At 46.5% G+C, this 21,614-nt stretch overlaps 1 protein-coding gene across 1 annotated transcript; it reads left to right on the forward strand.

Moving 5' to 3' along the window:
• The first annotated feature begins 1,554 nt into the window (after positions 1–1,554).
• Positions 1,555–16,230, forward strand: GFI1B (growth factor independent 1B transcriptional repressor). The gene is made up of 7 exons (XM_044992328.1): positions 1,555–1,700; positions 7,143–7,284; positions 9,900–10,067; positions 11,504–11,766; positions 12,467–12,604; positions 13,559–13,724; positions 14,519–16,230. Exons 2-7 carry the CDS (start codon positions 7,170–7,172, stop codon positions 14,695–14,697), a joined length of 1,029 nt encoding a protein of 342 aa, XP_044848263.1. The 5' UTR covers positions 1,555–1,700; positions 7,143–7,169; the 3' UTR covers positions 14,698–16,230.
• Positions 16,231–21,614: the final 5,384 nt, after the last annotated feature.

The following is a 21,614-nucleotide window of genomic DNA, read 5'->3' on the forward strand; positions in this document are numbered from 1 at the left end:
TCTCGAATATCCTGGGACCACTATGGCTATAACAACACTGCATATTATGAGCAGAGTATAAAATACCTGTCACTTATATGTAGACAGTAGCTTTACTTCTTCGGGATGATTGCAACATTGCAACAGGAGCTCATTTAACTGCAAAAGAAACGGCATTGCTTCCTAATACCTACACCACGTTGAACTGTATAGGACAAAGGGACAAGTTGATTCCTGGTGTAACTCCACTGGTTCTCCAAAAAATAAAGTGTATTTGAAAAGGTTCCTACTGAGCAGCAAAACTCCACTAAGTGAAAGCATTTCTTTGATGGCATCCACGAGCATGTTCTGTACTCCACACATGAATATGGATCTGATCTAAGATTACACTTCTTAAATTGTAAACTCCTTGGGCAGACACCTTGTCTACTCCATGCTCTGTACATTGCTGAGCATGCTGATAGAGCACAACACTTTGCACATGCCATAATACGAGTGTGTCTCGGATAGGGAAGATCAGAGAGAACAGGAGAAAGTGGAGGGCAAGTTTTTATTGGCATGTTATTTGGGGAGATCACATTACTATCAGTGCAGCAAGTGAGAGCACTGTCTAGTGATTATTGCAAGTTGCTGGTATTCAGAACTCACAGATTCTGTTCCCAGCTCTCTACAGGCTCACTGTGGGATTTGGGGCAAGTCAGTTTACCTCTATGTGACTAGATTTCCCCATTTGCAAAGTGCCTCACAAAGATGTTGTGATGTTCAGTTGTTTCATATTGGTAAATTCCTTTGTGATTCTTGGGTGAAGGAAGCTACAGAAGTACAAATTCTTATCTTTACACTTGAAAAGCATATTGGAAAGATGTCTATTAATTAACTTGCATTTTTCTAAATATATATTTATATAAAACATACATGAATGATGATGTGTACACACACACAAAAATCTGCATGTATATACATATCTATAGTTGGATATATATGCAACAAAAATAAATAAGTATATACATTACATGCATACACTTAGCAAAAATACAAGATCACTAACAAGCATCTTTTGCAGATATTAGATGGAGGTATCGAATCCTTTTTTCCATGTAGACTACAGAGGTAAAAATACACTTTGAAATAAAAAAAATCTTGTGTATGTGCATTAAATGGTTTTGTGCATGAGACTGAAGTGTGTGAGTGTGTGCATGAGAGAGAGTGGTGGGATGTCTAGCAGTGATGTGTAAGTGAGTGTGTATACAAATACAGCTTCCTTAACAGCCATTTCTTTTTTTGTAAAGTCTGTTTGGTACATTATTTCCCTGTGTCATGCACGTTGTCAGTATCACAAAAGACTATTCCAGCAGAAAGCCCCACTGTGTTAAGGGCACTGCTTCTACGGAGCATAGTTGAGCAACATGAATTCTCTTCAAGTTTTCAAAGTCCTGGAAAGTTTTGATAAGCAAATACTGTCCAGGCTCTGCTTCACCATTGGTTGTTTCTTCACCGCCAGATTTTGACACAAATAATCTGATTGAAAAATCAGGGAGGGGAACAGGGGCAAAAAAACAGAAAGAAAAAAGGAGAAGTATCTATTTCAGAAGACAGCTACCAAGTGAAAAAGTGGAAGAAAGAGCCACAGAAAGAGAAAGAGAAGACCTCTTGCTGGGGGGTTTGTCTGGGGAGATTTCAAGGCTGAGCTTAATTCCTGCAAACCACAGTCCCAAAAACAGGTGATTTTTTTTTTTACACATTTACTAACGTTGTTGAATTCATTCCTATGATGTGTCTTCATAAACTTTTCTTTTTTCTTTTCTTGCGTTTGCAGATATATTCCACCACACGAGTCAGTTACATGTGCTGGGGATTGTTTTAGGATAATAAGGTGCTTAGATAAAATGATCAAACCGTTTAAAAACTGTACATTGATTTAACTTAAACATGTGCCCACGGGCATGTGCATGCACACACACTAAAGTGAGTAGTAACAGAGAATGATAGCAAAAAAAGGTAGAGATAAGATACTAGTATGCCCTTCAACACCTAGGTCACAACAAGCACCTAGAAGCAGGACTCATTTCCAGCTGTGCCCCTTTGTATCTCGGCAATGAGGACAGGACATTTTTTCTTTTAATTGATATTTTCATGGGGCCACATCTTCACTGTAAGTACATTTGCAAAGCTCCATTCGCTTCAATGAAGCAATGCCAGTTTACACCAGTTGAGGATTTGGGCCATATTATTTCATATTTTTGGCTCCCGTTTACCAATTGATTTAACTTGTTTTTCCCCCTCTTAAATATGCTGATTAATGTGGCATAATTTTTAGCATATGGAATAAGTCTGAACTCCCGCTGGACATAACAGCCAGATCGGTTCAATGCACTGGGCAGGTGAATGGACAAATGACAAGCCCATAAGATGGGTGAGCCTGTGAATTAAAGGAATAAAGGATTTGCTTTACAGTACCTTGTCAAAGCTATTTATCCTTTGACACCCGATCCAGTGCCCACTGAAGTCAATGAATCCGGCTGCTAATGAACAATCCTGAAATCACTTTTTAAATCACTTTATTTTTTAAAAATGTATTTAACCCAGATGGGCAAGTATTTCCATCCACATCATGGGCAAAATTATAATGAAAAATTGCCAGCCCTGGCACAACATCCATTTGCCCGACTTTACCATGATAATGAAGAACTAATTATATGTTTACCTCTCCACTAAAAACAAGTACAAATTACTCATCCCTGGTGAGTAGAATTTTATAAGGCTGGACTAGTGAGTTTAAATTTTGGTTTAAAAGACTGAAAGTCTTTAGAATGCTACTTAAGATCCAGTGTCAGGAGCCTCTAAAACCTCTTATTTTGTTAGCACTCAAAACAATTAAAATACATGCAGCTTGTAGTGAGGTTTCTTCATAAAGTAGAATCTTCTGTAAGACAGAGAGTTCTTTATTTTTAGAAGATTTGTGCTTTGGTTTGGTTTTGTTTGTTTTTCTTTTCTTTTGCACCAGAATACTGGGGGAAAAACTATAATATCAAATAAGGTTTATAGGAAGAAGAAAATATTTTCCCCTGGCTGAGCCCTTGTACAGTGATCAACCCATCTGAAAATGTATTTTATTTGTAACTCTAAAAGTCTGTCATTAATTTCCTTCAAACCTAGTGAAAAAAGCTTCCTTCATCTCAGAGTTAACTTTCCAAATTGGGAGATAGAGAGACTTGAATTTCAGGAGTTACAAGGGGATGAATGTCTGTCTTATAATGGAACACATGTTACAAATGTAAGGCCTGATTCTGGACGGTGTTCAGGATTAGGTCCATAGGGTGCAATCCTGCAAACACCTGCTATCAAATTTTGCTTATTGTTGTGAGTATTCCCATTGAAGTCAATGGAACTACTCACAGATGTAAGTGCTTCACTCGGTAGTAAGTGTTTTCAGCATCAGGGTCTAAGCTATAAAGACTATATTTGTCTCTCCATAACAGCAGTCTCCTGACAAGCACAGGAGTCCTTTACAGCACCAACAAAGGGCCTGATCCTGCATTTTTTGTGCACTGCAAACTCCCATTCATTTCAGTGCGAGTCAGGGATGCACAAGGAATGCAGGATCAGGCCCTATGTCTCAGCTCAAACAGAAGCCAGAAACCCCTGAAAATAAGACATTCTAATAGAAGTTCTTGTACATTGAGTGTAACAATGTGACTGTAGTACATCTTACACATTTTTTGAGATGTTCCCTATAAATTCTATTGACCACCTATCAACAGTGTCCTAAAGGCTCTAGGAACCTTTGGGATGGAAGGTGCGCTGCAAATATAAGATATTATTGTGAACATTGGCCTAGATTTTCAAAAGTGGCTAGTAACTTTGGGTGCCTCAGTTTTGCGGGTACCAAAGATGCATTAACGGGGCCTGATTTTCAGACATTGCTGACCATCCACCCTTTGTAAATCAGGACCTTTAAGGGGTCTCAAGTTAGGCACCCAAAAATCAAAAAGTCCAAAATCACTAAATCACTAGCCACTTTTGAAAAATCTAGGAATATTTTTTCCATGCTGAAAGCCAAAACTGTAACTTGGCCGCTCTCCCTGGGGCTTCCTCTGGCTGCTTGGAAAATATAGTAGCCAGCTGCACGTTCTGTAACTGAGCAGTAAACAAGTAACTCTGATGAGTCTGACTTTGAATTTACATTCTCTTTTGAACCAAGAAGAAGCCAAAACAAACACATTTTGGGTAATCATCCTTGGCTAGTCAGTGAAACCTTTCTTATATGATCACCATCCAAGGACGGGATTGTCACAAAAGAGATCAGCAAAAACCGGCTCCCTAAAAGATGGATTTTAAACTAAAGGTTGAACAAAACTGTTCTGGAAGACTCAGTGGTTGCTTAAGACATAGGGCTGCCAATGCTGGTTGTACATATTCCTGGAGGTTTCATCACATGACATAATCTTTAATTAAAAATTAATCTTCAATTCCTGGAGACTCCAGGACAATCCTGGAGTGTTGGCAATTCTATAAAATAAGACAAGGTGTTGTCTGTTAAAGGTGGGGTCCATAGTGCTGGTTTCCCTTGATATCATGGTTAGATATTAGTAGCAGTTGACCACTTGTTACTGATAATCTGTGTTTCAGAGGGAGATAATATTTTTCTCTCACAATCTGTGCTTCCAGCTTTCCTCACATTTGGTCGTGTGAATCACAAATATAATCTGATGCAGTTAATTAACTACACTCTGGGTTCCCAGTTCCTGTTTTCTCTGTAATGTGGGGTGGGGGGGGACTTCCTTTTGCAACGTTCAGTAGTGCATCAAAGATTGCTGAACTAGGCACAGGCCATTATCTGCCATAGAAACACTGAGCCAAATTTGGCTGTCAGTTATACTGGTGTAAATCTGGAGTAATTCCATTGATTTCTATGGAGCTATTCCAGATTTACTCTAGTGAATTGAGAGCAAAATTTGGCCCAGTGTATCTAAATGAAACACTGTGGGCCCGATCCAGCAAACAGCCCACCTGGGAAACTCCTATTGACTTCAGTGGAAGTTCTACACACACTGATTTGCAGGATTGGGCCTTGTAGCTTTGTGATGCTTAAAAGAAGCCTCATTAGGGAGTTACGGGAAAGTAAATAGAACTAGGTAATATGGAGTCATTGCTTGCAAATCAACACTGAGGGTTAAAATACGCTGTTCGTTTTCAGCCCTATATTGGTGCCCTCTGCTAACTTTCTAACATAAAAAAAAAAAATTTTGCGACACAAACTTTCACATGTTAATCTCAAGTCACTTGCAATTTTCTTGGTAAAATGTGAAGAAAACCAGATGAGCCTATTTCAGAGTAAAAACTGACTAGGGAGTTCAAGATTTGGCCCAAAGATGGATTATTAAGTGATAGGAGCCCTGGGCCAGATTTACAAAGGTATTTAGGTTCCTAAAGATGAGGATGGGGTGACTGGTGTGATTTACAAAAGCACCTAAACTAGTTAGGTGCCTAACTCTCATTGACTTAAATAGGACGTAGGCACCTATCCTATGCAGGCCCTTTTGTAAATCACACTAGACACTATTTGCATCTTCTGGCACCTAAATGCTTTTGGAAATCTGTTCCCCTGTCCCTTGGGGCACTTAAGACAACACTGGACAAAGCACTAGCCTATACAATTGTATTTCGAATACTTAAGGTCATTTTCTGCACTGGGCCCTGGAGAATGGACTAGCTGAACTCAGAGACTTTTCCCATCCCTAGTTGCTGTATTTCCATGATCCATTCACAACTTTCCCTGGCTGCCCTATGCTGCCTCACTGAGACATTTCAGGTCATTCTTGCTCCACAGGTGCTGGGCTTTTTTCAGTAAATATGTACATTACGCTTCAACTGTTCTCATGTGTGGGAGGGAAAGGGGGAGAAGAACACTTCCCTGTCAACATAGACCCAGGATTTACTACAAGCTTTCCAGGGTAAAATATACCAGGCTTTGCTTTTACTGCCACTGTACTGAACAAGCATAGGGAAAAATGCAAATATGCATGCAAATAAGAGATCAGCTGATCTCCTTGTAGTGTCTAACGTTGAACACTTTCCCGTGTTCTCTAACACAAGGCCAGTTATTAGCCCTTGGGAAGTGGGCAGGGAGTAGGCCTGGGTACTAAAGATAACAGATGCATTGCAAGGGAATTTCATATGATTAAATTTCAGCATTTTATGTTTGTTTCTAACTCGTGCATTTCAACAGCCTCATGGTGTTTGTTTCAGAGACAGCGTGTAACCCTTTCCCACTCAGCACTTCTGCCATGCCATTGCTTTGACTGTCATTTGTCAGCTAAAAAGCCAAATCATCATGCAGCGCTGGTAAAGAAATGTCATGTACATTAAAGAGCTTCACCCCACATCAGATCAAGGCTCCCTCTCTGCCATTATTCAGCATGTCTTTCACATTGTTTTGTTGTTGTTATCATCACTAGTGTTTGTATTGTGGCAGCACCTAGGAGTCCCGTCATGGAATAGGACCCCATTGTGCTAGGCACTGTAGAGAGACAGAACAGAAAGACAGCCCCGGCCCAAAGAAATGTTTTCCTGACAGCTCTCCTACTTTGTTGTACATTCAAAAGAATAGAATCAGAGATGCAGCATTGTTTAGTGGCTAGAGCTGGGGAATAGGAGTTCTGCGTTCAGTTCTCGACTTTGCCACTGACTCACTGTGTGGCCTTGGGCAAATCATTTAACCTCAACGTGCCTCACTTTCTCCCTCTGTAAAATAAAGATAATACTTCTTTGCCTGGGGAGGGGGCAGGGGGAGGGGCTTATAAGGTTTAAATCTTTATTAAAGCACTTTGAGATTTGCTGTCATCTCTGCAGCCAGTGACAAACAGTGTCTGAAAATGACATGGTGCTCCTCTTGCCCTGTCCATGGGTTTCAGTTTCCTGTCCTGGAGTTGGGAATCCATCCCAGCTCCTAATTCCCTGCAGCCACTCCTCTTTGACTGGCTAGGGATAGGGGGAGCAGAATCTTTCAACTGAATGCTCTGTCTCCGTATAGGTTGTTCATCCATAAACATGACATATGGGTTTTATTTCTGGTCATCAAAGCACCAGGAGCTGGGGGATAGGAGCGTGGGGAGTGATAGAAAACATTTCTGTCCCTCACCATTATTTATCCCATCCTTCAGTGTTTCTGCCCAGGCAGTGCCTGGAAAATGCCACGTTCTTTTTTGGTGAAGAGTAAGAAGGCCCATACCTACCACCAGCACCACTCTGTGGAAGAGGACCTGCCTGTTTCCACATGGGATCCCATACCATCGCTCTGCCTTGGTGAGTCAGATCCATCCTCTGGGCTTGCTGAAGTACACCAAGTCAAACCGCAGTCGGAAAGCCACGCTGGCAGTATAACACAGCTGGGAACCAATTTAAGTAGCTTGCCCATTGAAGTGAATGGGAGTTTAGCTTGAGTAAATAGTGAGTTTTGAACTGATTGAACAGTGAGTGAAGAGCCCCAATACACAGACACTGGCTTCCCCGCTGCATGCTTTCTCTCTTGCACTCCCTCTAGACCAAATCTGCTGCTGGCATAAATAGGTACAACCCTGCTGAAGTCAATGGAACTGCACCTTTTTTTCAGAAACTGCATTTGGCCTCTGTCTGTATCTCCCCTTTGACGTGATGGTTTAGTGATTCCAGGGGCAGTGCAGAGACACCATACTATATTGGAGGGCTTTGCTCACACATATGGATTTAAACGTTTGAATAAATGTGTTTCTATTGATTTCCAGATCTCTGCCTTGGTTGCAGGGAAATCACTGCAAAAAACCCTCCCTTCTTCTGCTTTCTTTCATTTTAAATATCAATATTTATTCCCATTTTCCCCCAGAGGGCAGTTTTAGTACATGCAATGAAACCGGTGTGGATCTCGCTGTACTTATGTTCAGCAAAGGCAGCTGATTCCAGCAAACATCCACTAGCGATCAGAAATGCTTGGAGATGGTGGCTGAATTTTCCCTGACTCCTAACCATGCTGCCTGTATACCTATTTGCCACACATACACTCTTTGTCTATGCCCCATCCATACACTGTCGCTTTGGGGATGTCTATGCTGCACCTGCGGGTGTGAATGGCAGATATACCTGCACTAGCGAGCTCACTACAAATAGAAGCAAGGACACTATGGCCTGGGCTTCCGTGGGGACTAGGTACACATCGAGGTGCACACTACCTTGCACGGGTGGTGCTGAAGCCTGCCCCACAGCATCCTCACTCCTAAGCTAGGGTGCAGTGAACACAGATATCTCTCCCCGAGCTGCAAATCACACCCCCAGCTGCAGTGTACCCTATGTCTGTCTATACCCCACTGTCTGTGCGTTACCAACTGCCGGTGAGTTGCAAGGGATTTCACAGCAGGATGGAGGGGTGACAGGATACCAGTGTAGTCATGCCTGTGAAAGGAATTGCCCCCTGACTATTTCACAGTGAGGAAGTTGAGGGGCAAGCTGATGTGTGTTGCCTGCACTTAAATCAGCCTTCTTTTGTGGATGGATTACCCGCCCCTACCAACCCCACCCCACCCCCATGCATTCTCCCACAGATGTCACTGGAGCAGGACAGATGGGGCAGTTATCTGCACCCCTCAGGCACCATTCAAACTTACTTTATTCAAATTCAGGCTCAATTTACAGTTTGTTTTGGCCCTGTCTGTGAAACCAAAGCCTGCCCCTACCATACCCTCATGGGAAGAAGTAAAGAGACAGCATGGGAAATCCCCATCCTTTGGAGAGTCCTATTGTCCAGTTCAGTACCAAGGAAGGGTTTGGCCCTTTCTCTGATGTCTATTACCCTCAAGAAACCCCAGCCTTTTCTGAAATCTATGACACTCTCCCTTTCCAGATAGTCCAACTCCTCCCATTTCCAAGGTCAACACCTGAGGCGGCTCCAGGCACCAGCGCAGCAAGCGCATGCCTGGGGCAGCAAGCCGCGGGGGGTGGCCTGCCGGTCGCTGTGAGGGTGGCAGGCAGGCGGCTTTCAGCGGCGCGCCAGCAGGAGGTCCGCTGGTCCCGCGGCTTCAGCGACAATTCAGCAGTGGGGACACTGATGGCGCAGCACCGGCAGACTTCCCGCAGGTACGCCACCAAAGACACGTGACCAGCAGACCGCCCGCAGGTGCACCGCTGAAAGCCGCCTGCCTGCCGTGCTTGGGGCGGCAAAAAACATAGAGCCGCCCCTGGTCAACACACTGCTGAGCAAGGAGAGAGGTGAAACCAGTACTGGGCCTCAGACCAGTTCAGACACTTGGAACAGGCTCATTACATCTCCTATTGCTAACCAGCAAAAGGTGGTGGGTCTGTTTTAGAGATGGCCTGGCCAGGTGTAGAGAAATGTGAGGGTCACTGAACACGGGTAGGGAGGAGACTTCTGGGCTCTGTTTCCAGCTCTGCCACAATGTGACAAGCCCTTTAACCTCAGTTTATCTGTCTAGAAAATGGGAATAATAATCCTGAACTATCTGCAGGAAGGGCGGTGAGGCTGAATTTGTTAAGCATGTGAATGAAAGATGTTATATATGTGCAACTTACTGTAACAAACCCCTGGGCACTTAGGATTTCATGGCTGTCAGCCTGCTGCATACCAAGTGCCCCACTTCTTCCTCCCTGCTTCCCTCTTCCCAGTCCATGGTTTGCCACTTGGACCATCAAGGCAATGATAGAATTCAGATTTTTCTTCTCCAGCATGCACAGGCCCTGACTCTGGAGCTAAGAATAATCTCCATTAGCACTACAGGGCTTATGACACACAGTTAAGCAGTTCTGATTCCATCCACCAGAGGACAATGGTGCACATACACAGACACACTCATTCAAACACACTCACTAACTCATTACAATATTGATATTTTGCCAGCTAGAATAAATTAACCCTGATGCCATTCTGATCGCAGCCCCGTGTGACAAGTCGTCAGAAGAAGTCAGGACCTTCAACACAGAGTTCAAAAGCGAGTACCCGGAATGCCTTGTTCCAAAACAAGACAAGGACCATGCTGGACTGAAGGAAGAAGGTGCGCCTGCCCTGTATCTGAACAGGACACTGTCAGGGCCTCCAGCTCAAGGTTAGCTATACAGGGCCAGGCTCTCCAAAGAGCTCAGGGCCTGATTTTCACATGCTCGGCACCTACAATTGGGGTCAGATTTTCAAAAGACTTCAGTGCCCAGCTGGCTCCCATTGTGACACCTCTGATCACACTGTTTATGGCAGAGCTGAGCCCTTTTGAAAACCTGGCCCTAAATGGTTCATGAATCAAAGAATTGTATGATGGTTGTTGCTTTGGTAATGAGGCCCTCAGAATAAATAGGGATCAAGAGATATTCTTCCACATTATATGAGGTATTGGCCAACTAAAGGCCTAGTGATTCTGAGAGGGTTTCATCCACTAGCTCGCCTTCACAGCCAACATCTGAATGTAGGAATGTCCTGGGCCATCGGCACCAGGACCACTAGCCCCATGTTAAAGGGAAGTCTCATATCAGCCAAGGTAACATGAGTGCTGGAAGCATCTCTTCCCTACCTCACAGGCCCTGGTGGCCTTTAAACCTGATGAGCTTGGCATATGGTTACTACAGTATGGGCACCTTAGAGATGTTGGTGATTGAGAGACAGACCGAGGTTGTTACTGTCATGGTTGCATATGACCCTACATGTGCACACACGTCCATACCACCACACTCAGAGCACCACCTGATGACAGTACCTGAACCCCTCTGTTCTCGGTCTGCGGTAGGTTGCCCAGTCTGCTTGTACGTAGCAGGCCATTGACAGGCACTGCACCAAACTAGGAAGTACAAGCTGAGCTGTTGGGAGGTATTAACTGCCCTGCCTGGAGTATCAGCAACATGAAGCTAATCCAGCCACAGTACGCTGGGACAGATTTGTGTGTAGGGTGGCTCCTAGACCACGTACAGCAGAAGTAAGACAGCCCTGCCCACCTACCAGAGTTATGAGAAGGCTTTTCTGTATTTCCCACGGGCAGCATTTCCCTCTGTGCTTCTGGGACAGATGTGTGTCATGCCCGACAGCATGGCCATAAATTTCAGACTGAGACTAGAAACATGTCAAACCCTCCTAACCGTGAGCTTGTTCTGTAGTTTCCCCCACAAGAGAGAAGAGACAGTAGCGAATGCAAAGGGGACTTATTACTGAGGCACAGCCACACCCTGCAGTTCTCTCTGAGGCTGTAGCTCCCAGACTGCCCTAGTGTCATTTCACAGGTTCTCCCAAAGCCCTGGCCTGGCCTGGGCATCCATGAAAGAGACTGAATCCTGATCTGAATGCTGTGGCTTAGGCCCATCTGTAGATGAGATCAGCGTTTGAAAGGAAGCGCACTGGTTACTAATCTTTCCCTGTAGCTTTCCTGAGTCAGGTATTCTCATTACAGATATTAAGCAGTAATAAAATGACTGTGCCGAGCAGGTCTGGGAGCATTTGCATGAGTACCCAGGCAAAGCAGAAAGCCTGCCAATCTGTTCTCCTTCTCCTTTGCCACCTCAGAGACATCAGTCCCAGCTCTGCAAGTTAAGGGCTGCAGCAAGTCCACAAGCACCCCCACCTTCTACAAGCCCAGTTTCTCTTGGGACGCCTTCCATTCTCCGTACAGCTACAGGCAGATGTCTTCCAGCATGCAGTCAGCCCTCCTGGAGCGCTCAGTTAGTCTGTATGGCAGCCACCTCCTGCCGAGCTCTGAGCCGCCTCTTGATTACAGCATGCGTTACTCACCGGACATGGAGACGTACCACTGTGTGAAGTGCAACAAGGTGCATCACCCACTGAAGCCATAGGGCTGGGGAGGAGCCTGGGGTGATTTTCATCACATACATACACCAGTGTCCCACAGGCTTGATTTAAGGTACAAGGGACCCAGCTGGAGGATGGATACCAGGGGTCCGATATGGCCAAGGGCACCGGGAGCCTATGTGGGCAATATATGTACTTGGTGCTCAGTGCTCCCCCACCCATGCCACACCAAAAGTATAGCTCCTGCACTGGTACCTACACTACCAGCCACTATCAAGATGACAGCAGAAGGTCTCTGTAAACAAGAACCTGGCTCTGCTGAGCAGAGATTGGCATAAGCCACAGAGCTGGATCTGGATCTGAATCTGAACATCGTCAGAGTTTGGATCTAGAGTTTTGGCTCAGCCCACTGGGAGAGTAAGGCTAGCTGCCATGTTCAGAGCCAGCGTGAAAGTTTGGGAAGAGCGGGTGTGCACCCAGGGGTTTGGTTTGAGTCCCTCTCTGCTGGTAAATAAGAGCACCTCATTTTGACTAGCCCAGAAGTAGAACTAGCAAAGACAGCTGGCCATTCACTCTCCTGGCTGGGGAAATAGTTCTGTGATTGGGCTCAGCTAATACGGGCAGCTGGAGGGAAACATCTGACAAAGAGAGGGAACTGGAAAATAGAGTTGGAGACATGGCTGGCTCGCAGGATCCTCATTGGCAGTTTTCCTCTTCTAGGTATTCTCCACCCCACATGGGCTGGAGGTCCATGTCCGAAGATCTCACAGTGGGACGCGGCCCTTTGCTTGTGATGTGTGCGGCAAAACCTTTGGACATGCTGTGAGCCTGGAGCAGCACACGAACGTCCACTCCCAGGTTGGTAGCCAACAGGGAGCCGATGGGATTGCAGAGTCACCCGTGGCACTGAATTGCCAAAGGGGTTGGCTCCTCTGATACCTCAAAGCAGAGTCTGGGCAAATCCCGGCTCGTGCTGAGTCCTCCTTGCTAGGTGAGGTGGCACACACCTCACATGACATGATATCATTTGCTGGACTTTAATTGGCAGGCCCTCTTGAAAAATAGCAGAGAGTTTGGGAGGGAAGAGACATAACTAGAGATGGGTCTGAGCCACAACATTCAGATCTGGAGCCAGATCCAAATGTCCTAAGAGTTAAGGGGTTGTCTGGATAACCAGGGGTTTGGCTCAGTCCACTGTAGCAAGACGGGCGCCCTGTGACATTCAGGTCTGAGCCTCCCCAAAGTTTGAGAGTATTTGGATACCAGGATTTGGCTGACATCCATCTGTTATAACAAAGGGGGAATCCCCAGCAGGTAAACACAACAGCCTTCCTGCAGACACACCAACAGAGCAACACCAGTGCCAAGAACATTTACAAAGCCACAACGGCCAGGCGGACTGAGGACAATGGACCTCATTCTTGGCTCTCTGTTCTCACAAATCTCAATGCTCTTCTTGGTAAATCCCTCCACAAGTCTGAAGTTCATTTGCAATAGTTTCCTCCTGTGATTCACCTCCTCCTGCACGACACAATCTAGTGGCTCAGACTCCTGTAAGCTGTTTGGGGAAGAGACTTTTTTATCCTGTGTTTGGACAGCACCTAGCACAATGGGGTCCTCTTGGTCCACGACGAGTTGCTCCTGTGTGCTACTGCAATACAAATGAATAATAATAATAGTATTCCTAGGAGAGGATTACCTGATTCGTATTGTTTAACTTGCTAGCCTGCCTAGTTTTCTACTCGCTTTCGACTCCATCACTTCACCTGTGAATGACAAATCTGATCCCCAAAATTTCATTTCCCCCAACAGGAGAGAAGCTTTGAGTGTAAGATGTGTGGAAAGACTTTTAAACGCTCGTCCACATTGTCCACCCACCTCCTGATCCATTCAGACACGCGGCCCTACCCCTGCCAGTACTGCGGCAAGCGCTTCCACCAGAAATCAGACATGAAGAAACACACCTACATTCATACCGGTGAGAAACCTTTCTGACACAAAACACACACACCCCGAGCCCACAGCAGTTACGCATACAGATGCACTCACACGCACACACACCAGTCACACATATGCGTGCACCTGAGCTGACAACAATAACACGCACACGTGTACATGTGCACCTGAGCCCACAACATTCATGCACACACATGTGCACACAGACCCGTGAGCCCGATGTTCATGCACACACTTGTGCAAATGCACTGAGATGACGTACAGAAAGATGCTGATGGTGAGCCCAATTGTGGGCTCATCATATGTGTTTTTAATGTTGCATGTATGTCAGAGGGTATGATAGATGCAGTCACACCTGTCCAGGGGGGGCAGCACGAGGTCCGGCCCCAATGACGTCCCTCTGGCCCCCTGGAGGGGTTGAATGTTTCCCTTTGTGACCCAGTCCGTAATGCCAAGCGGGAGGGATGAGCCCAATTTCCCTAGTGTAGAGGGTTTGAGTTTGTGTTCTGATTGGGAGAGCTGGGGAAGGGGTGCAGGGATCAGAGACGGGGAATGAGAAAAAAGATGCAATGACAAAAAGAGGGTGAAAAAGAGCAGAGGGGGCACTGACTGAGCAGCCGCGGCAGAGAGGCCAGGGACTGAATGGGCTCTGCAGGCCGAGCTCCCCTCTCAGCCCTGCAGGTGGTCCCTCCAGGGCCTCGTGGCGGCACATCAGCAGGGCAGTGTGTGGCTAACAGACCCGCACTGCCCGAGCCGTCGGCCCAGCACAGACAGCCACCTCAGTTTGGATCCGTGATGGTTTGTTTTGTCCCACAGGGGAGAAGCCCCATAAGTGCCAAGTGTGCGGCAAAGCCTTCAGCCAGAGCTCCAATCTCATCACCCACAGCCGCAAGCACACCGGCTTCAAGCCCTTCAGCTGTGAGCTCTGCGCCAAGGGCTTCCAGCGCAAGGTGGACCTGCGGCGGCACAGGGAGACCCAGCACTGCTTGAAGTGAGAGCACACCCCCAGCTCGGTCCTGGAGCCCCTACTCCCAGCCACATGGAATCCCACCAGTATTCTGGCCTCGTCTCTCCCTCTGCTTGGCTTGGGGCACCCACCTTGTTAAATGCTTATCTCTGCCCGGATTCCCTGCCGGACTGGCACAGCAACATCCTCCTCCCTGGTGTTACCCCACATCCCCCTGTGCGTGACCAAGAATGGCACCGGCGGGATCACTCACTGTCTAGTTTTATCAAAGGCACTGGGCCAGGCTCTGATCTCAGTTACTCCAGTGTAAATCCCCCGGAGTCATCATTACTCTGGATTTACAATGAGTGCAGGATCTGGCTCATCTCATCCACTGGCAACACAGAGGGACTCCTGGGTTGATGGCACCAACTGACTAGCAATCTGTGCCCGGCTCCCTAACCACGCTCTACTTCGATGGTTAGGAAGATAAGGCCTGGGCATGCAAATAATTTGCATGCAATGAGCTCCGCTCAGCTAAGACAGGGTTCCCACAGAGGGCATACATTTGGGGCACATACACCTAGCCTCACATTCTTTCAACAGGAGTCTTTTTGTTATCAGGTGAAAAATATGTAGCACTGCATGTTTATCTTACAATAGAGTTGCAGGGGAGAGCAGTAAAAAAATCAGACCCTACATGCCCATATTAGTACCACCTGGCTACCTACATGGACTTCTGAGCTACTCGGTATTCAGGACCGTGGGGAATTTTGTTTCCTGTCACTCTTATAAAGAAGAAGCTGATCTATCCATCTTGCACCCATCACATTAGTAGGCGAGTACCCTACAAGTATTAGCAAGGCAAAGTAGCAGTATTTCCTTCTCTCTCTGCTCTAGCGGTTAAAGCACAGGGCTGAGAACAAGAGCCATGGGTTCTTTCCTTGGCGCTGCTACATCCTGACTATGTGACCCTAGGCAGGGCACTTCCCCTCTCTCTGACTCAGTTTCCACATCTGTAAAATGGAGATGATACTTCACCTCACAGAGATATTATAAAGATTAATGTACCAGGTTTGTCAAGTGCTTTGAGATCCTCAGCTGGAAGACACTAGAGAAGGGCAAAGTGCTATGTTAGGGAGAGAAGTGCCTTTAAATGAGAGGGGCAATGCAGCCCCAACCAAGTCAGCCTGGGACACTGTGTCAGACAGGGACATCACCGTGTTTAGCCTGTGGCTGGGATGCAGCATTGGTTCCTTTGTCCCTCTCTTTACCCCAGCACTGATGAATGAAACAAAAAGCCCTGCAGAGACTCTCCTACAGATAGGAAAGACATGATGCAAGTGGAGAATTCATTTACTGCCAGGAGGAAAAGGACCAAATCCTGCTCTCAGTTACCCCAGTGTAAATCCAAAGTAATTCCAATGGCTCTGGCCCAGGATGTGAAGCATAAACGTTTGTGCTGGGTCTAGGCTACTTTCCGCTAATACGCAATCCGGTGACTCAAAACACTCTCCCCTCCTTTGCTTGTACATTTACATATGTATTTATACTTAGTGTAAGGTATATTTTTACTGTAATAAACCAGACTGCAACAACCTGTACGGGCCTGTTAGATTTCCTAGATAAACGCTATGTTTCTTCTCAGCACCCGGGGGAGGCAGACTATCACAATACTCTGTGGACTAAAGACACCCATTTCAGGAAAGCCTTTGGCCACGCCCAGCTCGGGATTTGCAATAGCCTGTCTGATTTACTAGTCTCTTTCTTTTCATATCCCAGGGGTCTAGTCCACACCATGGACTGAAGTGTCACTTAGGGGGGAATGCCAGCATAACCTAGTGGATAAGGCACACTCGGCTGCTACAGAGCATCCTCTACTCAGAGCCCACACGCAGACAAGCAAAGAATGCTTGGGGCAGGCTTTGGTCCTGTTCACAGTGTGATACATACAGAGAGCCCCATATAGGCAGAGTACAGTTACCATCAGCAGGTAATACACTGAGAGAGACTCGTCAACTCTTTCAATAGATCACAGCCAATGTTAGGATCCTGGTCAATGGCAGGGCCTCAAAGGTTGGGTATAAACACATGAGGGAAATGGGGCTGAGAAATCACTCTCAGGATTGCGAATGGGACAGCAAGCACGCACACAAACTCACACATACACAGGGACACACAGCGCGTGCACTCCCCTGCCCCCACCTCTAAAAGTCATTTAATATTACTAGAAGTGCTGCCAAGAATCCAAATATTGATTGTGATTTGTTTGTTTATTTTGCACCCCTAAAATCAATACAAAAATATTTAAGGAGTTCCCAGGTATCTGAACCTCTCAACTGCTTCCCACTCCCAACCTCCCGTCCTTATGCTCTGGGGCAGCAGGTGTTTAGGACTGAGTTATGGGCAGAGCTGGTCACTGCAATGCTGGCGTGGCCTGAATAGAAGCTACACCAAGAGCACCTGTAAAACCACTCATAAAAACAAATCAGACAGCTGGTTCTTCCAAGCACTAGCAAACAACAGCTGCTGTGTCTGGGACATTTCCATTGTTATCACTGATTTCCATGGGATGGCAGAGTCGCTGCTTGGGGGAGGGGGACGGTATCTCCTCTCCTGAATCCCTGCCTCTGCAGACAACTTCTTTCCTTCGAACCAAAGAGCCACTCACCCGCTTCAGTCATTTATTTTGCCTTGTACCCTAGGGTACATGGTGACGGCAGCAGCCCTGGTATCACTGAGCTGAGTGGATAACTGAAGAGTTGTTAGACTGGAGTAAGCAACGGCAGCCCTACATTTATGCTAATTATGTGGTCACATGAGCCCTGTATATCTTGGAGTCTCATATCATGCAAGGCTGACTTAGGCACAGGCCGGACAGGCAGGCTCTAGAGAAACTCCTTTTAGGGGTACTCAGGCGTTCCACTACTGAAAGCAGCATTGTGGCCAGAAGATTCCACGTCTGCTCCTTTACTCACTGCAGAAAGATGCACTGAGAGCTCAGCTGCAGATCAAATGCAACAGGAGAAGGGTTGGCCTGACCCAGAAGCCTCCCCATGCCCAGAAGTCTCGGAGCACATCTCTAGGAGCACGGGTGGTGGAATGAGGCTAGCTGGCAGAAGGGGAAGGGAAGAGATGGAAGGTGACCTGGGAAAGGGGGAAGGGATAGAACTTGTTTGGCTGGGGCCTGAGATACCACAGCTATTCTTCATCTAGGGCAGTGGTTCCCAAACTGGGGTTCGCGAACCCCTGGGAGTTTGCGAAATGTTACAGGGGGTTCTCGGGAAAAAATTCCCTAATGGCAGCCACAGCTGTCCCTAGGCACCCCAGGCAGCACGGGGCCAGCAGCCCGCAGCCCCTGGACTTCCAAGAGCTAAGCAGATCAAAGCAAGCAGCTCTATCACGCTGAGGAGATTTAAACTTCAGTACTCCTTATAAGAAACAGAAAGGGAGGTGGATATTTTTTGCTGTTTTTAAGATTAAAAAGGCAGCTAGAATTGTTTTAAAAAATATTATGAAGAACAAGTTTAAGCTTTGTTGTAACGTGCGCTGTTTGCCTGGACTCCTCAAGACCTGAAAGCTTGTGTAGGAGGAACTCTTTTGAGTTGGCTTCTTAAATACCTTCATGCAGTTTCACATCTGATACTCCTTGATGAAACATAGGAGCCTTGTCTTATAACAGGCTTATTCAAAGTGATACAAGCTACGAAAGTGAGATCTTGGAAGAGTGTTGCCATTTTCATAATGTAATAAAAATACTGTAATGATAAATAATAATTAATAATAAATAGTGTGTAATAAGCATGTCATAAAACAAAAAATATAAGCATGTTATATTTCCAAGATCACTGCTTTTATCATTTATACTCAGATAAAGGAGAAAATCCCTGGAAATATTTATTTTTAAGAGGGGATTCGCGAGACTTGACGTGCTGGTGAAAGGGGTTCACAGGCTGTTAAAGTTTGGGAACCACTGATCTAGGGTAACAGTATACCTGGGGTAGGGCCAGGCACTGCTCCCTATCGCCAAACAGCTCTAGTGACACTGGCCATTTCCTCCGCATCCTGCATTCCCCAATTGCTGCCTCTCCATTCCATGCAATGAGTGCAGGGGACCTTTTCCACACTGGTTCCCATCCCCGCTTTGCATGTTGTGCTCCTGGCTTCTACCCTTCCCTACAGTCTTTGTTCTTGTGTGGTGGCCAGGGGGGTTTCACAGGTATGTGGAGTTTGAGTGGAGAGCTTAATCACAGGCTGGGAGGAAACTGGGCAGAGCCCTGCAGGTCTTTCCTCACAAGATCCCTGAGAATCTAGGCTCATCCCTGTGAGAAGGGGTCTGAGAGGACCCCAGACCGGGGTCAACATGTAAGTTGCTCTTATCTCATAACATGGCTTCTCTTGAGGAGGGGATCCAGTTACCCAACCAGGTCTCCAAACTGCATGGAGTTATGAGATCAGGAGGACGGCGGTGGGGAATCCTGAGTCACAGCCACAATGAAATAACCAGTGTTCTAAGCACAACGGTGCATTTCAGGCCAACCCACCGGACTTCACAGCACAACACCCAAGACCTGAGTGTGGGGCATAGCCCTGGGCACCCTGTCATGTTACACTGTTTGTTCAGAAGTCACAGTTCTGTTGTCCTCGTCTTTCCCATCACAAAAGGCTCCTCTGTCCAGTGGGAGCCCTGTTACATCACTCTGCACTGACACACTTCCCACATACCTGAGCTGACTATGTCAGTGCACTCTAACATTGCCCCAACAGAGCTTTTTGCATTTCATTTCCCTGGGTTTTTTTTAAAGGGAAAGGAGGAAGAAAAGCAAAAGGCCCATAGCTGCAGCATTCTGGAGCCAAGTGATTCTCCTTTGCACAATTCCACACTTTAATCTGCATGCCTGAAACTTCTGAAATTCACCTGAAGGAGGGAGGGAGGAAGGAAGCAGTTGTGCCTACACACACCCGACACTGCACAGGGCTGGTGGAAGAGCCTTCAGGTCAGAATTCTGGAGGGAGACCTGTTAGCAGAGAACAGATCATGGGCACAAGATAGGGAGGAGGCCTGTAGATGGAATACAGCCTCTTTCGAGAAGTCAGGTAGCTATGGGCTAGGCTTTGATATAAAGGGCTTCCCTTTGGTTCATGCTTAATCCAAACTTGGGAGTGATGAGCTGACTTAACTGGTAGTTGGTGGTGCTCAGTACCCTACAGGATCAGGCCACTGGTGTCATCAGATTCGGACACACCTGCTCCCCTGTTCCCCAAGCATGCAAATCCTTCCCAATTTTGACCACTCTAAACATAGCCCCCTTCCCACCATCTATCCCAGTATCAAAACATTCTGGCCAGTCAATCAAGAAACCAGATAACAAAACAAAAAATCTCAACTAATCTTTGTGGCTGAAGAAAGAGCTGATTGTTTTTGCTCCTCGCTGAGCCCTCCCACATCTCTCCCCCAACACCTTCATTCCTTTATTGGAGGAAAAAATCCTGGTATTTGGACTGTTTTGTTTAGCAAATGAGGGCCATGCAAAGCGATCCCTCCAGGCAGCTGCCAGAAGGAGAGAGGGGTGTGTGTATGCTCCCGGCAGCCTTCAGACATAGAGGGCTCCAGCCCAGCAACATGCTACTGATCATGGATCTGGCCATAGTCTGGACCCGGAATGATCAAAACGAGAAAGAGCTGGGCGGAGGGGAAGGGGAGAGGAATGCTCTCCCAGGGGAGCGCCAGCAACAACAACAAAAAAAAAGCTTTAGTAAGAGGGGTTGGAGGGTGTTGATGGGAACCAAAATCTGTGCCAGTTTCAGGAAAGCAGCTCTGTTCAGGACAGCAGGGTAGTGTTGCTATGAATAGAAACAGACTTGCTTAAGACCTCTCCTGAATCAGAGCCTCTTGAAAGACTATGGGGAGGCCTAGGCCAGGTCTATATTACAGACCTATATTGGTGTAACTATGTCCCTCAGGGGTGTAAAAATCCACATACACTGAGCAAGGTAGTTATACTGACCTAACCCCCTGCCCCGTGTAGACAGTGCTATGTTGAGGGGAGAGCTTCTCCTGTCGACATAGCTACCGCCTCTCGCAGAGGTGGATTAACTACGCTGATGAGAGGAGCTTTCCTGTCAGCGTAGGCGCATCTTCACTTACGTGCTACAGCAGCACAGCTGCACTCATGCAGCTGTGCCGATGCAGCATTTTACGTGTAAAAAAGATGCCCCATATCTTTAACCTGACTTATGCTAACTCAGGTGAAATCTACAAGATGCCTTATCTCTACTAGGATTTTACCTCATATTGGTTATCACATGTTAGCTAGCACCAGGGAAGAACCCATCTGTTCTCCTTGTGCAGGCGAGGACTGTAAGTAGCAGACAGACACTCACTAAGCAAAATGGCTGCTTCTGGGGCAGGGCAGGGCAGAAGCAAGCCACACACTCTTCAGAAACAGCCTAAGCATGTCCAGCAAGTGCAGCTTTCAGAGGAGTTTGTTTGCCAAGTGCTGTCATCTCCCTTCTGAGCGGTGGTTATGAGAAAGTGTTTTCATTGAAAGGGAAAACAAATAAGCCCATTTCCCAGCCCCTATCCCCACCTCTCTGCAAATGCTGCATCCCTTGGGAGCTTCTCTTAGCTCAAGGGGATCAGCATGTCACCGCGCTACACTCTAAGCGGAGGACACAAATGGAAGCCTCAGGACATTAGTCAGTCTCACAATACAGCTGCAGAAACATGTTCTCCGTTAGTTTAATAAAGATTCCTTCCTATTATTAAGGCCTTGTCTACAGAGGGGAAGTTGACCAGCATATCTGTGAATAAACTATTCCAGAAAAACTATTCAGGTATAATTTAGCTATTCCACAATAGCTCCACATATGGACACTCTGTTCCAAAATAAGAGTGTCTTTCATTCAGAAATAATTACTCCGGCCACCGAGGAATTACTTTTATTCTGGAATAGAGTCCACAAG

Source organism: Mauremys mutica, chromosome 18 (assembly GCF_020497125.1).
Source record: "Mauremys mutica isolate MM-2020 ecotype Southern chromosome 18, ASM2049712v1, whole genome shotgun sequence".
Classification (NCBI taxonomy): Eukaryota; Metazoa; Chordata; order Testudines; family Geoemydidae; genus Mauremys; species Mauremys mutica.

Excerpts from the sequence above, each read along its gene's own strand:
- GFI1B (XM_044992328.1), top strand. The coding sequence starts at position 7,170 with ATGCCACGTTCTTTTTTGGTGAAGAGTAAGAAGGCCCATACCTACCAC. Across the intron at positions 10,068-11,503 it reads GTCAGGGCCTCCAGCTCAAG|AGACATCAGTCCCAGCTCTG; the intron begins GTTAGCTATACA and ends TTGCCACCTCAG. Across the intron at positions 13,725-14,518 it reads ACACACCTACATTCATACCG|GGGAGAAGCCCCATAAGTGC; the intron begins GTGAGAAACCTT and ends TTTGTCCCACAG.